This window comes from Alternaria alternata (assembly GCF_001642055.1).
Source record: "Alternaria alternata strain SRC1lrK2f unplaced genomic scaffold CC77scaffold_13, whole genome shotgun sequence".
Classification (NCBI taxonomy): domain Eukaryota; kingdom Fungi; phylum Ascomycota; class Dothideomycetes; order Pleosporales; family Pleosporaceae; genus Alternaria; species Alternaria alternata.
In genome coordinates, this window is record NW_017306202.1 from 401,211 (window position 1) to 416,381 (window position 15,171).

The 15,171-nt window shown below is 51.7% G+C and overlaps 7 protein-coding genes across 7 annotated transcripts; 3 read left to right on the forward strand and 4 right to left on the reverse strand.

Annotated features, from left to right (window-relative positions):
• Positions 1 to 122: 122 nt before the first annotated feature.
• On the reverse strand, positions 123 to 1,525 carry CC77DRAFT_965337 (ribosomal L1 domain-containing 1). Its single transcript, XM_018535710.1, has 2 exons — positions 1,198 to 1,525; positions 123 to 1,148 (listed from the first exon to the last, which is right to left on the reverse strand). Exons 1-2 carry the CDS (start codon positions 1,488 to 1,490, stop codon positions 257 to 259), a joined length of 1,185 nt encoding a protein of 394 aa, XP_018384735.1. The 5' UTR covers positions 1,491 to 1,525; the 3' UTR covers positions 123 to 256.
• Positions 1,526 to 2,976: 1,451 nt separating this feature from the next.
• CC77DRAFT_938267 (hypothetical protein) lies at positions 2,977 to 4,601 on the forward strand (the record flags this gene model as incomplete). The annotated part of the gene is made up of 2 exons (XM_018534601.1): positions 2,977 to 4,521; positions 4,572 to 4,601. The coding sequence occupies 2 exons, from the start codon at positions 2,977 to 2,979 to the stop codon at positions 4,599 to 4,601; spliced, it is 1,575 nt and encodes a 524-aa protein (XP_018384736.1).
• Positions 4,602 to 6,659: 2,058 nt separating this feature from the next.
• CC77DRAFT_991466 (hypothetical protein) lies at positions 6,660 to 8,264 on the reverse strand (the record flags this gene model as incomplete). The annotated part of the gene is made up of 1 exon (XM_018536354.1): positions 6,660 to 8,264. One exon carries the CDS (start codon positions 8,262 to 8,264, stop codon positions 6,660 to 6,662), a length of 1,605 nt encoding a protein of 534 aa, XP_018384737.1.
• A 502-nt stretch (positions 8,265 to 8,766) lies between these two features.
• CC77DRAFT_1032084 (eukaryotic translation initiation factor 5A) lies at positions 8,767 to 9,489 on the reverse strand (the record flags this gene model as incomplete). The annotated part of the gene is made up of 4 exons (XM_018526713.1): positions 8,767 to 8,831; positions 8,885 to 9,017; positions 9,069 to 9,335; positions 9,469 to 9,489. The coding sequence occupies 4 exons, from the start codon at positions 9,487 to 9,489 to the stop codon at positions 8,767 to 8,769; spliced, it is 486 nt and encodes a 161-aa protein (XP_018384738.1).
• A 223-nt stretch (positions 9,490 to 9,712) lies between these two features.
• On the forward strand, positions 9,713 to 11,867 carry CC77DRAFT_991471 (Vps52-domain-containing protein; the record flags this gene model as incomplete). Its single annotated transcript, XM_018536355.1, has 2 exons — positions 9,713 to 10,262; positions 10,312 to 11,867. Exons 1-2 carry the CDS (start codon positions 9,782 to 9,784, stop codon positions 11,865 to 11,867), a joined length of 2,037 nt encoding a protein of 678 aa, XP_018384739.1. The 5' UTR covers positions 9,713 to 9,781.
• A 128-nt stretch (positions 11,868 to 11,995) lies between these two features.
• Positions 11,996 to 12,943, reverse strand: CC77DRAFT_158049 (hypothetical protein). Its single transcript, XM_018530345.1, has 2 exons — positions 12,307 to 12,943; positions 11,996 to 12,252 (listed from the first exon to the last, which is right to left on the reverse strand). The coding sequence occupies exons 1-2, from the start codon at positions 12,743 to 12,745 to the stop codon at positions 12,125 to 12,127; spliced, it is 567 nt and encodes a 188-aa protein (XP_018384740.1). The 5' UTR covers positions 12,746 to 12,943; the 3' UTR covers positions 11,996 to 12,124.
• A 377-nt stretch (positions 12,944 to 13,320) lies between these two features.
• CC77DRAFT_991474 (prolyl 4-hydroxylase) lies at positions 13,321 to 15,158 on the forward strand. Its single transcript, XM_018536356.1, has 3 exons — positions 13,321 to 13,735; positions 13,786 to 14,634; positions 14,684 to 15,158. Exons 1-3 carry the CDS (start codon positions 13,465 to 13,467, stop codon positions 15,010 to 15,012), a joined length of 1,449 nt encoding a protein of 482 aa, XP_018384741.1. The 5' UTR covers positions 13,321 to 13,464; the 3' UTR covers positions 15,013 to 15,158.
• Positions 15,159 to 15,171: the final 13 nt, after the last annotated feature.

Here is a 15,171-nt window from a genome sequence, read left to right on the forward strand (position 1 = left end):
CATTGCATGACGTTAGCATCAAGCCGAGGCAGGTACAGCCGAGCAAGGTCATAGCTCTCCATCGCCTTCATATACAGGCAAAACATAAAGCAAAGATGTATCACTACTATCATAATGCATTTGCAGAATAGAAAACTTGATATTGCAAAGAGCCTGCATTGGTGGATGCCGACCAGTGGTATATTACCATATCGTCAAATAGATCTTTTGAACACCGGAACGCCAATGCCATGCAACGATGCTCACCATGGATAGCTCAACCAGCGATCAATGGTGTCTGCACCGACTGGAGCGCATCTTGCTTCATGGCCTTGCGCTTCTCCTTGCTAATTGAGCTCTTCTTCTCTGTTTTCTTGGCCTTCTTAGCTTCTCTCCTGGCCTGCTTCGCGGCAAGCTCCTCGTCGTCGAGCATCTCTTCCTCCCACTCATCCCACTTCCTCTTGCGCTCTGCGGACTTGCCCTTGGGCGTGCCTTCTGTGATGGCACCATGGTATGGTGCGTCGCGAACTTGCTCAGGCTCAGCCCACAGCTCGTCAGCGAGCCAGATAGGTAGAGCCTTGGTCGCAGGACCCTTGACATGCAAACTGCGAATGTTGCGCCAGCCCTGGCCAACGTGCTTGTTGACAACTTCGGAAACAACAGCGGCAGTGTTCTCAACGATCTGCTGAGAAGTCATGGAAAGGTTGCCGATCTTGATAGAGGTGTTGGCGGATGGGCTCATGCTCAGGTAGGTCGAGTGAAGAGCCGACTCGATCTCCTTTGCTACACCTTGTGGTGTTCCAACGACGTTTTGTGGCTCCTTCGCGTCCTTCTTTGCGCTCTTGTCGATGTATGCACCCGCAGTAAGACGAACCGGAATCGGGCGCTTTGACTTGCTCTTGTAAAAGGTTTTGCCTAGGCATTCTGCGACAATCTTGATTACGCGATCGTCGACCATGAAAACGTCGTACTCAGCGAGGAGTGCACGCTTCTGCTCGAATGCCTTGTATCGCTTCTTTAGCTTGTCCACGCCGAGCACACGTTGCACCTTTCCGCGAAGGGCTTCCGGGAAAGCGTCAGATGCGACAAGGTCTTTGTATGCTCTCTGGGGGTCTTTGGTGAAGATGCATATCCGGACATCGTTTGCGATGATGGGGTGAGGTAGTTTGCTGGGTACTGTTAGCGGTGTGTCGCAAGCGCTGTCATGTGCGAACCTACATGGCTACAGGCTTCAAGCTCTTAGTGTTGCCGATCTGCTTTTTTGTCGCCAGGCTGAGGAAGATGGGCTCGTCAACCTCCTCCGCCTCGTCCTCGTCGGCCGCCAAGCTCTTCTTTGGTGCCTCCTGCTGCTTTTCCTCGACATGCTTCTTCATGTGCGCAACGAGCGCCTTCGCCGCGCGCTCGACTTGCGACGGATCAAGCTGGTAGGGTGTACCATTCGTGGTTTTGGTGGTGAGAGGCGCCTCGGTCGCCTTCTCGGCCTTCTTAGTCAGGGTCTTGGATTTGGCCATTGTTGCTGTGATATGTTTGCGATGTTTCTTGTCGCTGGAAATTCTGGGCTAGACCCTGGACTGAACTTTCCAACTTTTTGCCGGTCATATGGTTTCTCCGAAAGACCGAGACTAATGCGGGGCTGTCTCATTGAAAGCGGAAGGCGAATGGGCATCTTTAACCAATCATCGCGTCGCAGTATCTCCAAGCACACGACAGGTTGCTCATCCTTGCATTGTCACCAGCCGTCCAATATCAATTTCACCTCTCGTTCCCATGCAGTAAGCCGTTTCATCAGCAGCGCGTCAGTGGTACGTACCCGGCGTGGTACATGTGCTGTCATTACTGGCGGCAATGGTTAAGAAACTACTGCGAGATGCATTCACCTCTCGATTATCATTCCAAGTCCTGAGGGATCACGAATATGACAGCAGCTGATGGACTCCCACATGGCTACATGTACGAGATTTACTGGTTCGTGCTATCGATTGATCGAAGCCATCCGGTCACGGTCGAGCCGAAACGCCGTCACCGTGCGCTCGCCTGGCCATCTTCTCACGACGCGTCTATACCGCTGCGTGTTCGCGTCCGTCGGCCCTACAGCTCCACTTGGGTTACGGACGTGTTTGCTCTCGTGTTAGCTGCGTCGATTGCTGCACAAAGTTTTTCTTTTCACTTGCGTGACGTTTGCCTCCATTTGGGCACAGGCGTAGGACAGTGGGGCAATTTGATCTTTGTGCATGAGCGCGCAGTACCTTAAGATCTTGACACGCGTTCACAGTATGCGTATAGATGCCTTTTGCCCTTTATATTGCACTTTGTTACGGACAGTGACTTTAGCATAAGAGTCGCACATGGCACAAGTGCATCATCAAGCGTGATTGACTTTGTCTCAGCGCGTCAGCTTTAGCAATGATGGTGCGTTAATGTGGAATCGGCTGCAGTGTAGAGGGGCTGGCAGAGCGGAGAAAATCAAGTTAGAGAGGCAGCCGAGGAGACAATGTATGTCATAGGCGTAATAATTGTGCTCGTGCACAGAGGCTGGTGAACGCATGTGGCAGAATATGCCGAACTTTGGGACATGTATAGCGAAAGGAGAGCTGGAGAAGTACAGAAAGATACGCAATCGGATTAGCTGAGACATGCAGAGTGCTTTGCATTTGAAAGGATGTTACAAGAGACATATTGCAAGGGAGCAAGGCGTGGTGAATTTGGGTGCTGGTTCTTACGACGGCCCTAGCTTCATCACGCTAGCCAACCCACACCCGCGTCGCGACGTCTTCCACGATCGCGTTCGTGACTGACCCGTAGTTTCGTAATTGACTTGATGGCCTCCTCCTCCTAACCTACGTCTTTCTTTTTCCATACTGCCGTGTGCCTGCCTTCGCGTCTTCAACACTCCTTCCGCAGCCGCCGGCTCGCTTGTCTCCCTTCGAGACACGTCCACCTTACCCCATAGACATCGACACGCCAGGAGCCTCGCGTTCTAGGAGCTCCGCACACAAGATGGACTTTTCACCCACCAAGACGCTGTCCCAAACCCTCATCGAGTCGACAGAGCCGCACTCGGGGCATGTTCGGAAGCCCACCCCAACTCTTCTTCCGGCCTTCGGCGAGGATGGGCCATTCTCTTCATCGCCATTTCCACGTCCGGCGTCCTCGAAACGCAAGTTCGAAGAGGACTCGCCCACCTTTCCCAAGCAGCTGAAGTATTATCCAACCCCGCAGCCCACGTCGTCGACCAACATTATTTCCTCGTCGCCCCGCCATGCCCGGCCGGGCTTCGAACGCACCTTCTCGGCTCTGTCAGAGAGGACCCCACTCGGTGCTGTGCCCACGCTCGACCTTCCTGCAGACGGCGAAATCGTGAGAATGGGCAGGAGCTCCAACACGTCAGATTACCAGCTCTCTACCAACCGCCTCATTTCACGCGTTCACGTCCAAGCCGCTTATCACGCGCCAAGCCCACCATATCCGCATGGATACATTGAGGTTGAATGTCTGGGATGGAACGGTGCGAAGATCCACTGCAAAGGACGCATCTTCGAGCTGAGCAAGGGAGACACGTACATGTCAGAGAACCCCGAGACGGCCATCATGCTCGATGTACAGGATACCCGCGTCATGATTGCTTGGCCATCTATCCCTGTATCAAAGTTTTCTTGGGAATCCGAGGAAGAAGGCATGCCTACTCCGACTCGCAACCGTACCCAAGAGAACATCTGTTCCAGCCCTCCTGTTGTTCCACGGTCACCTGTCTCGCAGAGCCCGATTCGCCCTCCCGTCTTCGCCGGCCTTGGCACCAACCTGCAGTCTGGCCCCGTTGAAGTCTTCGAAGATGCCGATGCCAACGCGGATAGCCCTAGCATTGCCACCCCAGGCTCCGCAGACCAGACCTTTATCCGCCCCTCTCTTCCAAGCTCCAAGTCTAGCCATGAAGTACGTCCTGTTGTCGATCTCAAAGAGAGTGTGAACTTCGCCGCCGACGACTTCTCCGACAATGATGAAGAAAACGATCCTGTTGTACACTCCTTTGGACCCTTCGGTCAGAACCTCCTCAGTGGCATGGCCTCGTTCAACACAGCTACGCCAACGCAATCAAACACTCCACGTATGCGCGGGCCACTACTGTCGCCGTCCCCCAAACGTCGCGTTACTGAGCCTATCCGATACAAAGAGTCACCGATCAAGAACCATGTCATCAACCAATTGGCATTCTCACGTATTCACTCTCAACCATTGTCCGCTATTCACAGCAACCTTCCAGCTGAATTGAAGGCCTGTGTGAACAAGGGCACAAATGGCAAGGATGAAGAGGGCACTGGCACATCGACTCCCCTCCCTGAGCTCTCTAGAAAAGAGTTGAAGAGGATTCTGGATGACACTCCCTGTGTTGGTGAAATTCCTCGTGCTGGCAAAGATGCCGCTGGGCAGCCCCTCGAGAATGAATTCTACTATGTCCCTGAGATGGACTCCAACCAAATGAGGCGCGAGACCATTACAGCTGGCACTCGCAGCACCGGACTGCGGTCTGTCAGGAAGACGCACAAAGTACGTAGTACGCCTGCTTACCCACGCAATCCCCCACTGACTATTCTTAGCAATATTATTGGAAGAAACCCCGCGTTTGAGCATCTCCATCAAAGACTTGCACCACGCACCAGTCAACAGATTACTTCCCACTACCTGTCACGTCTGCTCCTTATTTCACCGCGGCGCTGCACACGATCAGCACGTCTCGAACGCCAAAGTCTGTATCGACCGCCCATATCATACGTACATCTTTCTTGGATTCTTGTTTTTGTATGCATAGCGAGGCGTTACGATACCATTTTCACGCTCCTCGTTGTATCTCGGAGTTTTAAATTTAACTTTCTCAAGTTTGCGTCTACTATTCTTTTTTCTGGAGTAAGTGGCTTGTTGAATCAAGCAAATGTCTGTTCTCTTCCTGCTAGATACGACATCCTATAAGGTCGGCATCTCCGTTCTACGTTCTCGGTGGCGCTTCTGGTTATGGGGGATTGCGGATACGGACACTGCTGTATTGACGGGTGGGACTTCGGTAATAAGCTATTGCGGTTATCACGATTACGATATCAAAGCGCTTTCGCCTAGGCGGCGGAGTATGAAGTGTATCCAAACTACCGAAGAGAACCACGGTCAGCGGTGGGCGTTTTTATCTCGCATATACGAGTGTTCACTATGCGAGCAGGAGGGAGTTTGTGTGTACTTGTATATTCAGAATGCTTTGCGATAAAATCCACCAAAAGTACAAAAGTTGTCGCGTGTTGATGTGACGATCCCTATGCGAACGTGATATTCATAACTCCGTCAAGGCTTCGTGTGGCCTGGAATAATCAAAACTGATCAATAGCAACAATGGCTCCGATGGCAATTTCCTTGCAGTGTCCCTAGGGGACCGCTCACCGCACTGTGTGCAGCATAGTTTGTGACGTCATACGTGGTGCGATCGTGACGCGATCTCACGTGACCTGCCTCCATCAGGTCGAACAACATTACAAAATCACGCTGTAGCAGGGGAGGAAGAATCGAAGCTGGTGGTTTTTGAATTTGAATCGATTCACTCTACATGCCTGGTTCCCTTCATAAAGTCTCAAATGCGAGACAAGACAAGCACTCCATTGATGCCATGTGCCGTGGAAGAAGTAGTAGTGACCTAGCCCTCATATCCATCGCATGCAATCGTTGCAATTCGTATCCACCGACCCCGTTGCTCTCTTCGCCAGACGCCGATAGAAGCGAGTAGTTTACTTCAACTTCTTCTTGGGGCGGAGCTGGTTGGTGTGACCGCACTTCTTCTTGCGCTGTGGTCTTGTTAGTTAAGGTCCGATACCATGTCCGTTCTCCTTGTTCGATCAAGAAATGAAGTCGTGGTTATGACGTACGCAGTTGACAGCCCTCGGTGGCAGACGTGCGTAGCACTTGCGGCAGATCATCTTGTCGCAGTTGTACTTGGAGGCAAGCGCCTTCAGCGAAGGCTCAATGATACCACCACGGAGACGGAGGACCAAGTGGAGGGTTGACTCCTTCTGGATGTTGTAGTCGGACAGAGTGCGGCCATCCTCGAGTTGCTTTCCGGCGAAGATCAGGCGCTGTTGGTCCGGGGGAATGCCCTCCTTGTCCTGGATCTTGGACTTGACGTTGTCTACCCATACTGTCAGCCTAAATCCTCCTTCTTCGGTGTCGCCATGCAAGCGCCGAGCGATGCGGTGCGGTGCGTTGCTTTGCCGTCGTGTGGCGCTGGGATTTGCGTACCGATGGTGTCACTGCTCTCGACTGCGAACAAGTTAGTGCATGCTCTAATACATTCTGTGCGTATGAGATATACCTTCGAGCGTGATGGTCTTGCCCGTCAGGGTCTTCACGAAGATCTGCATCTTTGGCGGTGTTGCGAGTGTTCCGTGATCTCAGGATCGAAGTCGAGGGCGAAGGAAGACGAATTCCACACACTGTGTGGGTGTCTGTGCGGCGCGACTAGGCTGGTCGGCGTTAGCGTGCTCCCGATGCCCCTCGCGTGTGACGCCTTCCCCAACCGAACTGACACCCATAACAGCAACGAACATCTGCAATTTCTTGCGGAAGATAGACCTTCATCATGTCTTGCATTCTTGTCTTGAATTTTGTAGAAGTAAAAACTAGTATTACATACGCGGCGCGCGGACACTTCATCAAGCTTGCCTCTTCTGTGCCCTTTTCCACTGTTCAACCCTTGCCTCTGTGAAAACCACTGCCAAAGTGAGCATATTCACAGATAAGCCAGCTATCTTTGCAGCTTGTTCGTATAGTATCTTCGCTGCATCTGGTAAATTTTGTTCCATCTTCCAGATTGGATACGCCTGCCCTACCCTAAGTACCCCGGTGTCCTCAGCTACAACTGGCATCGTATTCATCGCGCCATGAACTGCCTTCACGACCTCTAATCTCTGACCTAGAGGAATTCCACAGGATAGCTCCTGTGGAGGATGTTGTGCCTCATTATCGATAGGGAAAATGTCGTACAACGCGTTTCGAAAATCATCAATGTCCCTGGTGCGCTGTATTTCAGCATTATCCAGAAATGTACTGGCGTAGAAGTCCAGATACTGGTCCATATCTTGGGGTTCCATCGATAACATGTCCTTCTCCTGTAGCTTTGTCAACTGTTCGGTTGTAAAGCGTCCGTTGTCTCCTCGCCTCGATTTCTCAGCGGCCTGCATCTGCTCGCACCACGCCTGCCAGCTCATCACCGCTGTTGTTGGTTCCGATGATGACTTTGGATAACGCTTCTCATCATCAAGTGGGTAGAGTACTTTGATACATATGATGAGGCAGCTCACCAGTTGCGCCTCGGCAAGATGCCGTATACCCAGACGTTTCTTACCGCTGTAGTGGGGAGCAAAATCGTAGCCCAGCAAGTCGCCAAGACGTCTAGTTGCATCATACAGCTCAAGTGGTAAGGCGAGCTCTTTTAAATAGCGGAATAGCAACAGCGGCACGTTGAGAGCCGGCCAGGTTATACCATGGTCTTTACTGTAGCCAATTTGCAGGTCTGCGAGTGTTTTGTAAAATCGTGTGTGAGTGAGCGGTGCGCTTGGATCAAGAACAGCGTGGTAGGCAGGTGGCAGCCGATCTCTCATGGTGAGTGGCAGTAGCTTGATTGCCCTTCGATATGCCAAATGCCCATCGGTAGCCCATGCATGGATGTCGCCTGGCGTAAATGGCAGCCTTAGTGTCATGATACCAAGATAGCATAGAACTAGACAGTCGTTAAGATTGGGTGCTGCCGACAACCTCAAATTTCTCTTTTCCTTTGCATCTCGGAGGTGACCTTTCTCATTGTTTGTAGCATCATCCTCGCTCTCCAGAGTGCTGAAAACCTGCTGCTGAGATTGGGATTCTGACGAGTCTTCGTCATGACTCGCAATCCTGTCTCCAAGTTGGGCGATACGCAGTGCCCAGAGATCGCGCGTGACGGCTTCAAGTTCAATTGGTAATCCTCGGTCTTTTACGAGATACCAAAGCTGATGTCGCAGAATCAGTTGCAGACACTTCAAATACAGGTCAAAAGCTCGAGGACCCTTGTAAATCCTGCCAGTCGATTTGTCGTCTTCTTCCGTCTCTTTCTTTTTGCGCTTGACTGTTCGGGCAGCTCCTACGTAGTCATCATCGTCTTCTCCGCGGACTAGACCCGCCTGTTGGTGGCCATTTTGACAATACAAGTAACCGTCTTCGCCCTCCTCGTAGCGTCTAGACCTGCAGTTTTCGACGCCACAAACGGGGCCTTTAGTCGACATGAAGTAGGCTTGAGCGTAGTCGACAATTCTATCGCGACAAGGTTGATATGATGAGGAGTTGAAGTTGAGCAGACTGCATGCCGTTGTGCGCTGAGTTGTTCATGTTACAATGGCTTTACAGATCGCTTTGCAAGTAGAAGTTCGCCAGCCACTAGCGCGGATCCGGGAACCGGTCACACGAATTTTCTACCAATGAGAAAGACGACAATTGCCGTAAAGTCATCACCTTTTATTCATTGCCAGAAGCGTAAGGGATATATCTAGGAAGGGAAATGAATCGTAATACGTTTCCCACACATGGCAATGCAAGGAACCCAAAACCGTCCGAAGAACCTCGTGCATTGGTCGCCTAGTGCAAGCTAATTGCACGGGAGAATGCTACGCTTGCCGCGGAGCTACAACTTTGCACACGATATGCAAAGAGTGTCGTAGCTCCGTTCGTAATCTGTCTGCAATCCGCGCCTTGCTTCCTGCTAAACAGTCTACGTATTGAACGATGCGCTTATTTGGGAGCCTCCTTGGCGTCGATGCAGGCCTCCTCACCCATAGCAGTAAGGATAATGACGTCTGGTAGCATGTCAGTGTTGTGCACGGAGGCTTTTTTCCGGGTTAGAACTTACTGGTGTCCTTGCCGTCCTGGTTGAACATCTTGTCGATCTTGTCACCAACCTCGCCATCGGGGACCTTGACGTCGTCCTTGGTGGAGCCGTCGTCGGACATGAGGGAGAGGAAACCGTCGTCAGTAACGTCGAGCTGGATCTTGTGTTAGCCTAGACTTGGCAATGGGCGACTGGAGCCACTTACAAGCTGGTACTCGCGACGGGTGACGTTAGGAACGTCCATGTTGTGGGTGGAAGGGCAGAGATCTTCCAACTTCTTCTGGGTGAAGATGTCGATGGCGACCAAATGGACCTTGGCGTGACCGTGCTTTCCGGTCTTGGAGGTGGTCATCTCGACAATCTTGCAAGGGCGGTTCTTGATGCAGACGAAACCGTTCTTTCTCAAGGCAGAACACTGCATGGGGTAGGTAAGAGAGGCACCCGCATCGGCGCTGTCGAAGGTGTGCTCATGCTAGAGACGATAGAGTCAGTACAGGGCGTGACGAAGAGGCGCGAACGTGGAAGTCGCCTGGTCGCAGCTGGCGACAGTGCTCCGAAGGGTGGGGTAAAGAGCACATGCGGGGCTAGTATCCGCGGAAACGTACCTGCGCGTCGTTGTCCGCCATGGTGATGAATGAGAGTTGGATGCGACGGTGAGGAAGAGTTCGAGTTCGGGCTGCTGGTCGAAGAGCGGTGGGGTGGGCAGAGTCCTTAAATGGGAGATGGAGAGAGAAGTCTTTTGCGTGGGCAAAATTGGGCAGGCGCGGAGGGGAAGGTGGCGCTAGCAGATCCCTGTCTAGTTCGCGGATTAAACAATCGCCGGCGTCCTTATGTGAATCCAAGGTGCCCTGCCATCTTCCACGACGCCAACATCTAGTACCTGATTCATAAGCGACTGACTGCGACTTGGTAGATATCATGTGGGGCTTGGATAGGCTCTCGTCGTACTCGACACCCGCCGGCATGCCGCCTCCGCGACGCGATTCCCACTCGCCAGCTCCTCGAAGGGGCTACCCAGCTCCGGCGCAACCCGTCAGACCGGGGCTCAATCCACGATCGTCTTCGCTGACACCCCTCGTATCGCCCAATGCGTCGACTGCGAGCCTGCCTCTATCCGCGCGTATGCCAAATGGAGGACTTCGTAGGCGGCAGACAGGCGGCATCCCTCCCAACGTGCCAGATCCCATACACGTGTTAGAGTCCATCATGGGAGGGCTACCACGCAACTCGTCTGCGACGAATGGGGAAGAGGTAGCGCGTATATCTGGAAAGCCTGACGAGGTAGAGGAAGATATTGAATTTGGGGAATTGAGCTTGCACGATTTCGTAGCGGTCAAGACTGCAGAACGACAGCAACCCACTTCTGTACATACATATAGTACGCAGTCAGTCGAAGAATGTACGTGTTCATGTTCAGGGTCGCAAGTCTTTGCTCATTGTGTCTGCAGATGACAAAGACAAAGACAAGTTTGAGGACCTGCACAAATCTATATTGGCGTGCGACGAGGTACTCAAGTCGGTCGAGGCAAACCTGACCAACTTTCAGTCCGATCTCGAGGCCGTTTCTGCCGAGATAGAATCACTCCAGAACCGATCTATTGCCTTGAACACCAAGCTGGAAAACCGTAAGGTGGTTGAGAAGCTTCTGGGACCGGCGGTGGAAGACATCAGTATATCACCAGCCGTCGTGCGCAAGATCGCCGAAGGCCCGGTCGACGAGGGTTTTGTGCGCGCCCTTACAGAGGTCGAGAAGCGGTCCAAGGCGGTCAACGATAAAGCCAAAGAGAACCCAGAGTTGGCAGCCATAAAGGACGTTAAACCATTGCTAGACGGTCTCATAAATCGCGCAATCGAACGAATACGAGACTATATAGTTGCTCAGATCAAGGCCATTCGCTCACCTTCTATCAATGCGCAGATTATCCAGCAGCAAGCATTCCTGAAATACAAAGACTTGTATTCTTTCCTGGCGAAACATCAGGCAGAGCTTGCACAACAGATAGCACAGGCATACATATATACCATGCGCTGGTACTATCTCAATCATTTCAGCCGATACAGATCAGCGCTTGAGAAGATCAAGGTACACGCCATGGATAGGTACGACGTACTGGGTGAAGATCCCAGCGCTAGAAGGACTGGAACTTTGCTCGGTCAGTCTCGAAACGCACCAGTTGCCTACGACGCTTTCTCACTCGGACGACGCCGCGATGCACTGAAGAGCTCTTCCGTCAATGCCTTACCAGCCAATGTCGCCGAAGATGAAAAATCACCCCACTATTTGGAGGTGCCTTTCCGCAGCTTTAACCTCGCACTCATCGACAATGCATGCTTCGAGTATACCTTCATTTCTACATACTTCGCTCCATCGCAAAATTTCCATGCGATCTCGCGGACCTTCAACTCAATCTTCGAGCCTACGCTAGCAGTTGGGCAAGCGGTTACAAAATCGCTTGTGGAAGCAACAACGGATACACTTGGGATACTGCTTTGCGTACGACTAAACCAGCACTTTGCATTCGAACTCCAACGCAGGAAGGTTCCCACAGTCGAAGGTTACATCAACGCGACAAACATGCTGCTATGGCCACGGTTCCAGCAGGTTCTGGACATGCACTGCACGTCGCTCCAGAAAGTCACAGCGTCTCTGCCAGGCCGCCCGTCAACCGGGGCTGCGTTGCTTGGCTCTAGCTCGTCCAATGCAACCTCTACTGCGCCAACACCTCTCACACAGAAATTTGCAAACCTACTCCAAGGCATATTGGCCCTCTCGTCGGAAGCAGGCGATGATGAACCTGTCAGCGTATCTGTGGGTAGACTGAGAAGTGAGTACGAGGCCTATCTTACGAAACTGAGCAAGGGTACTAGCGACGCACGGAAGAGAGAACGTTTCTTGTGCAACAACTATAGCTTGGTATGTACGATCTTGGCAGATGTTGAAGGAAAACTTGGGGAGGAAACGAGGGCACACTTCGAAGAGCTGAGAGATGCTTTCGACAAGTAGGCTAGTTTTGAGAACCATCCAGGGACTTGTACTGCAGGCCAACAAAGGTTCTCAACAACACTCTCCAGTTCATGTGACTCTTCCATACGTTAAACACACGCGTACAACCTGCTCTACCCGTGGTCAAATCTATGTGTTTGGGACTTTCACCTAGAGTGTCCATTTTATCCCATCTCTGTTCAGATCTGACTTCAGGACATGCTACGTCACTTGCTAGATGATATCCAAGCAGATGATAGTATACAATCGCTCCTCCTCTAACCCATGAGTGGCGCCCAGTCCTTAGCAGCCTGCTCGCTGAAGAAAGGTTTGACGTAGGTTCCCTTGCCAAGAGTGAAACCCTTGCTTCTCAACAGCATGTACATAGCGTTCAGGTGGAAATAACCTGATCCATGTCAGCATTCAGCCTACGCGCAGCTAACACGGGAACACGACTTACCGTTCGGTACAGCGAAGCTGTTGTAGAAATCAGCCGTGCTAGTCATCTTCAGTGACTTGCCAGCAACACTGACTTCGAGGCCCTTGTCGGCACTCTCGCTGAAAGCCTTCTCATCGACAGCATCATAGACAGCAATGAGCTGCTTGAAGAAGTTGATGAGATCGTCAATGGACGAGAAGGAAGAAGGGTCCATGCTCGGGGAAGAAGCCGAGCTGAGCTTGTGCTGGTCGATGCCTTCGAGAGAGAACTTGGCGACGAGAATGGGTTGCATGCGTAGGGGAAGCATGTCACCGATCTGTGCGTTCAGTACGTCTGCGCCAGAGGGCAGCGAGGTGTTCTTTGACTGCTCATCTTTGGCTGCTGTGAGGAAGCTGACGGCGCTCTTGGCAGTGCCGCGAAGTTGAGGGATGGTGGCCTGGTAGAAGGAGTATGTAGACATCTTGGCTAAAGTTTGTAGATTACGTGGGGGACGTGTAAGAGTAGGAGGGGTTGCAAAGTTTGGAGGGGTATGTAAACGGTTGAAGTACGCTTAAAGACTTGTAGAGGTGGATACTAGAAAAAGAAGAAAGGGCGATCGCCCGAGCTATTTGTATATACCCGTAGACTTTGCCCTACACCACTCGCTCCTCGCGTTACACGTCGGCATATTATTTACCCCTCGATCCTCGTATTGGATGCCGGCCCATTGTTTGTTGTTAAACCCGATCCGTTGATCTCGTCTCAGACCCATAGAATGCATATCGCCGCGGTATGCCCGAGTGGGCTCAGCTCTTTAGCCTACCTAGTACTATAGCGGTGTAAACCGGTAATGAAGGCCTACATAGTGTCTCTCGAAGTCAATACCTGTTAAGTCTGAGACCGAGTAAACGACATGAACATCGACATATGGTGTCTTTGAGACCTGGGCGAGATAACATGAAGCGTAACTTAATTGTATGTAGCCTGAGGTGGTGAGACCGGAGGGCGGGCCTTTCCGCACTAGCACTGCAGGACATCTGCGCACGGACCGCGGAAATTCTACACTCGCCACCACAGACCTCGGCGCGTACATATGGACAAGCCGGACTACATCGCATCCGATACAGTAATAGCTTACACATCTTCGGTGCATACCTTGTTCGGTTTCTGATTGAACAACCAATACTCTGAGCACCGAGCATGGCCAAGCGGAAGCGCAGCGCAAATGCGCAAGCTCAGGTCGTGAAGAAGCAATCCACAGCGGGCATCCCAAGTCCACCACAAGAGGCGAATCCACTCGAACCAGCAAGCGTACACTCTATAATCTCGTCTGAAGAGATTGAGGTCGCTATAGAGACACTACAGACTTTATCTGCGCATCCGCTCCTGATCAAGTCAAAAGCGTGCAAGGACCTTAGGACTGCCGTATACGATTTTCGTCAAGCATGTACTACTGGCCTGAACTCGGCTGGTACGTCTGATATCTTGAGCTTCGGAACCAAAAACTAAGTGTGAGAGTAGATGGCAGCAACCTCACTGCGCGCATATCAGGTGCACTTACAGACGCCAAATACACGGAAGCCCTGATCTTATTAGCGGAAATGAAGATTCGAAAAGAGACTCCGACGCTGGGCGCTCTTTGTCGATGGGTACGTACTCTGGACGTTGTTTCCGGGCTCTCGATTCATGTGCAGGTCCCTAGTCACGAAGTGGTTGGTAAGAATGCGCAAAATGACGAGTTAGTCGGAGTGTTGGATTCAATTCTAAGAGTCACGGGTCCGACGGACTCAACAGCTCATGGCACAGACATCGCATCAGGCATCTCATTACAAGACACTTGGGATCTGCGAGGTACCAACAAGCCTACTCGTCGGATAAGGCGAAGCGTTGAGGACAAGAGCATCTTCAAGTCATGCTCCCCGGATCTTAAAAACCGCTTTCGCATTATCGAAACCACACCTGGACTCCAGCGCAAACCGCCGAATCTTCATCCCGCGATCTTGTACGCTTCCCAAGACGACGCTGTGCTGCTTGGCAAAGGACCCAAAACAGAGTGTTTCAAGCACCCAATTGTGCCTAATCTTCGCCTGATCAAGGACGTGCTTTCTCCAGAAGAATGCTCCGCTATCATCGCGGCTGGAGAAACTATAGAGTTCATACCAGATGCCCCGATGCGACCTCAAGGTGAAGATACGAGTGTGCTAGCACACAACTTCTACTGGATCGTCGACCAAGCCTTCCACGACAAGCTCTGGGACAGAGTGAAGGGCTTTGTGCCGGAGAGCGTGGCTGGCAAGAAAGTGCGAGGTATTAACCGACGCTTCAGAGTGTATAGATATGTGCCTGGTGCGGAATATCGCATGCATATTGGTAGGTGATTCATCGAAATCAACTCGAGTATATTCGTTGACTTCAATAGACGGCGCATGGCCACCTTCTGGTATCGACCCTGTCACTGATGCCTATCAGTATGATGCATCACCGGCCAACGCTCGCCAATCCTCTCTCTTCACGTTCCTTATCTACCTTAACGATGAGTTCAAGGGTGGCGAAACGACTTTCTTCATTCCAAGTGTCAAGGAAGGTGTTATCAACGCCTACCCAGTCAAACCTATCATGGGTAGTGTTGCAGTATTCCCGCACGGCGAAGCCCAAGGCGCAATCCTTCATGAGGGCACTGGAGTTGTTGAAGGCGCAAAGTATGTGATTAGAACGGATGTTGAATATGACGTCGATAGCACGGCATGAGGAATCGTGTTACGTCTTATGCCACAAGATTTTCAATTTCATTACATTGCAGCATACAAAAACCGTCACATAGGTTGCAGGAGTTCATGGAGGCAACGGTGATTGAGCCAATGTGGCAGACAGAATCCATATCATCATTTCCAGTCATCCAGAACGTGC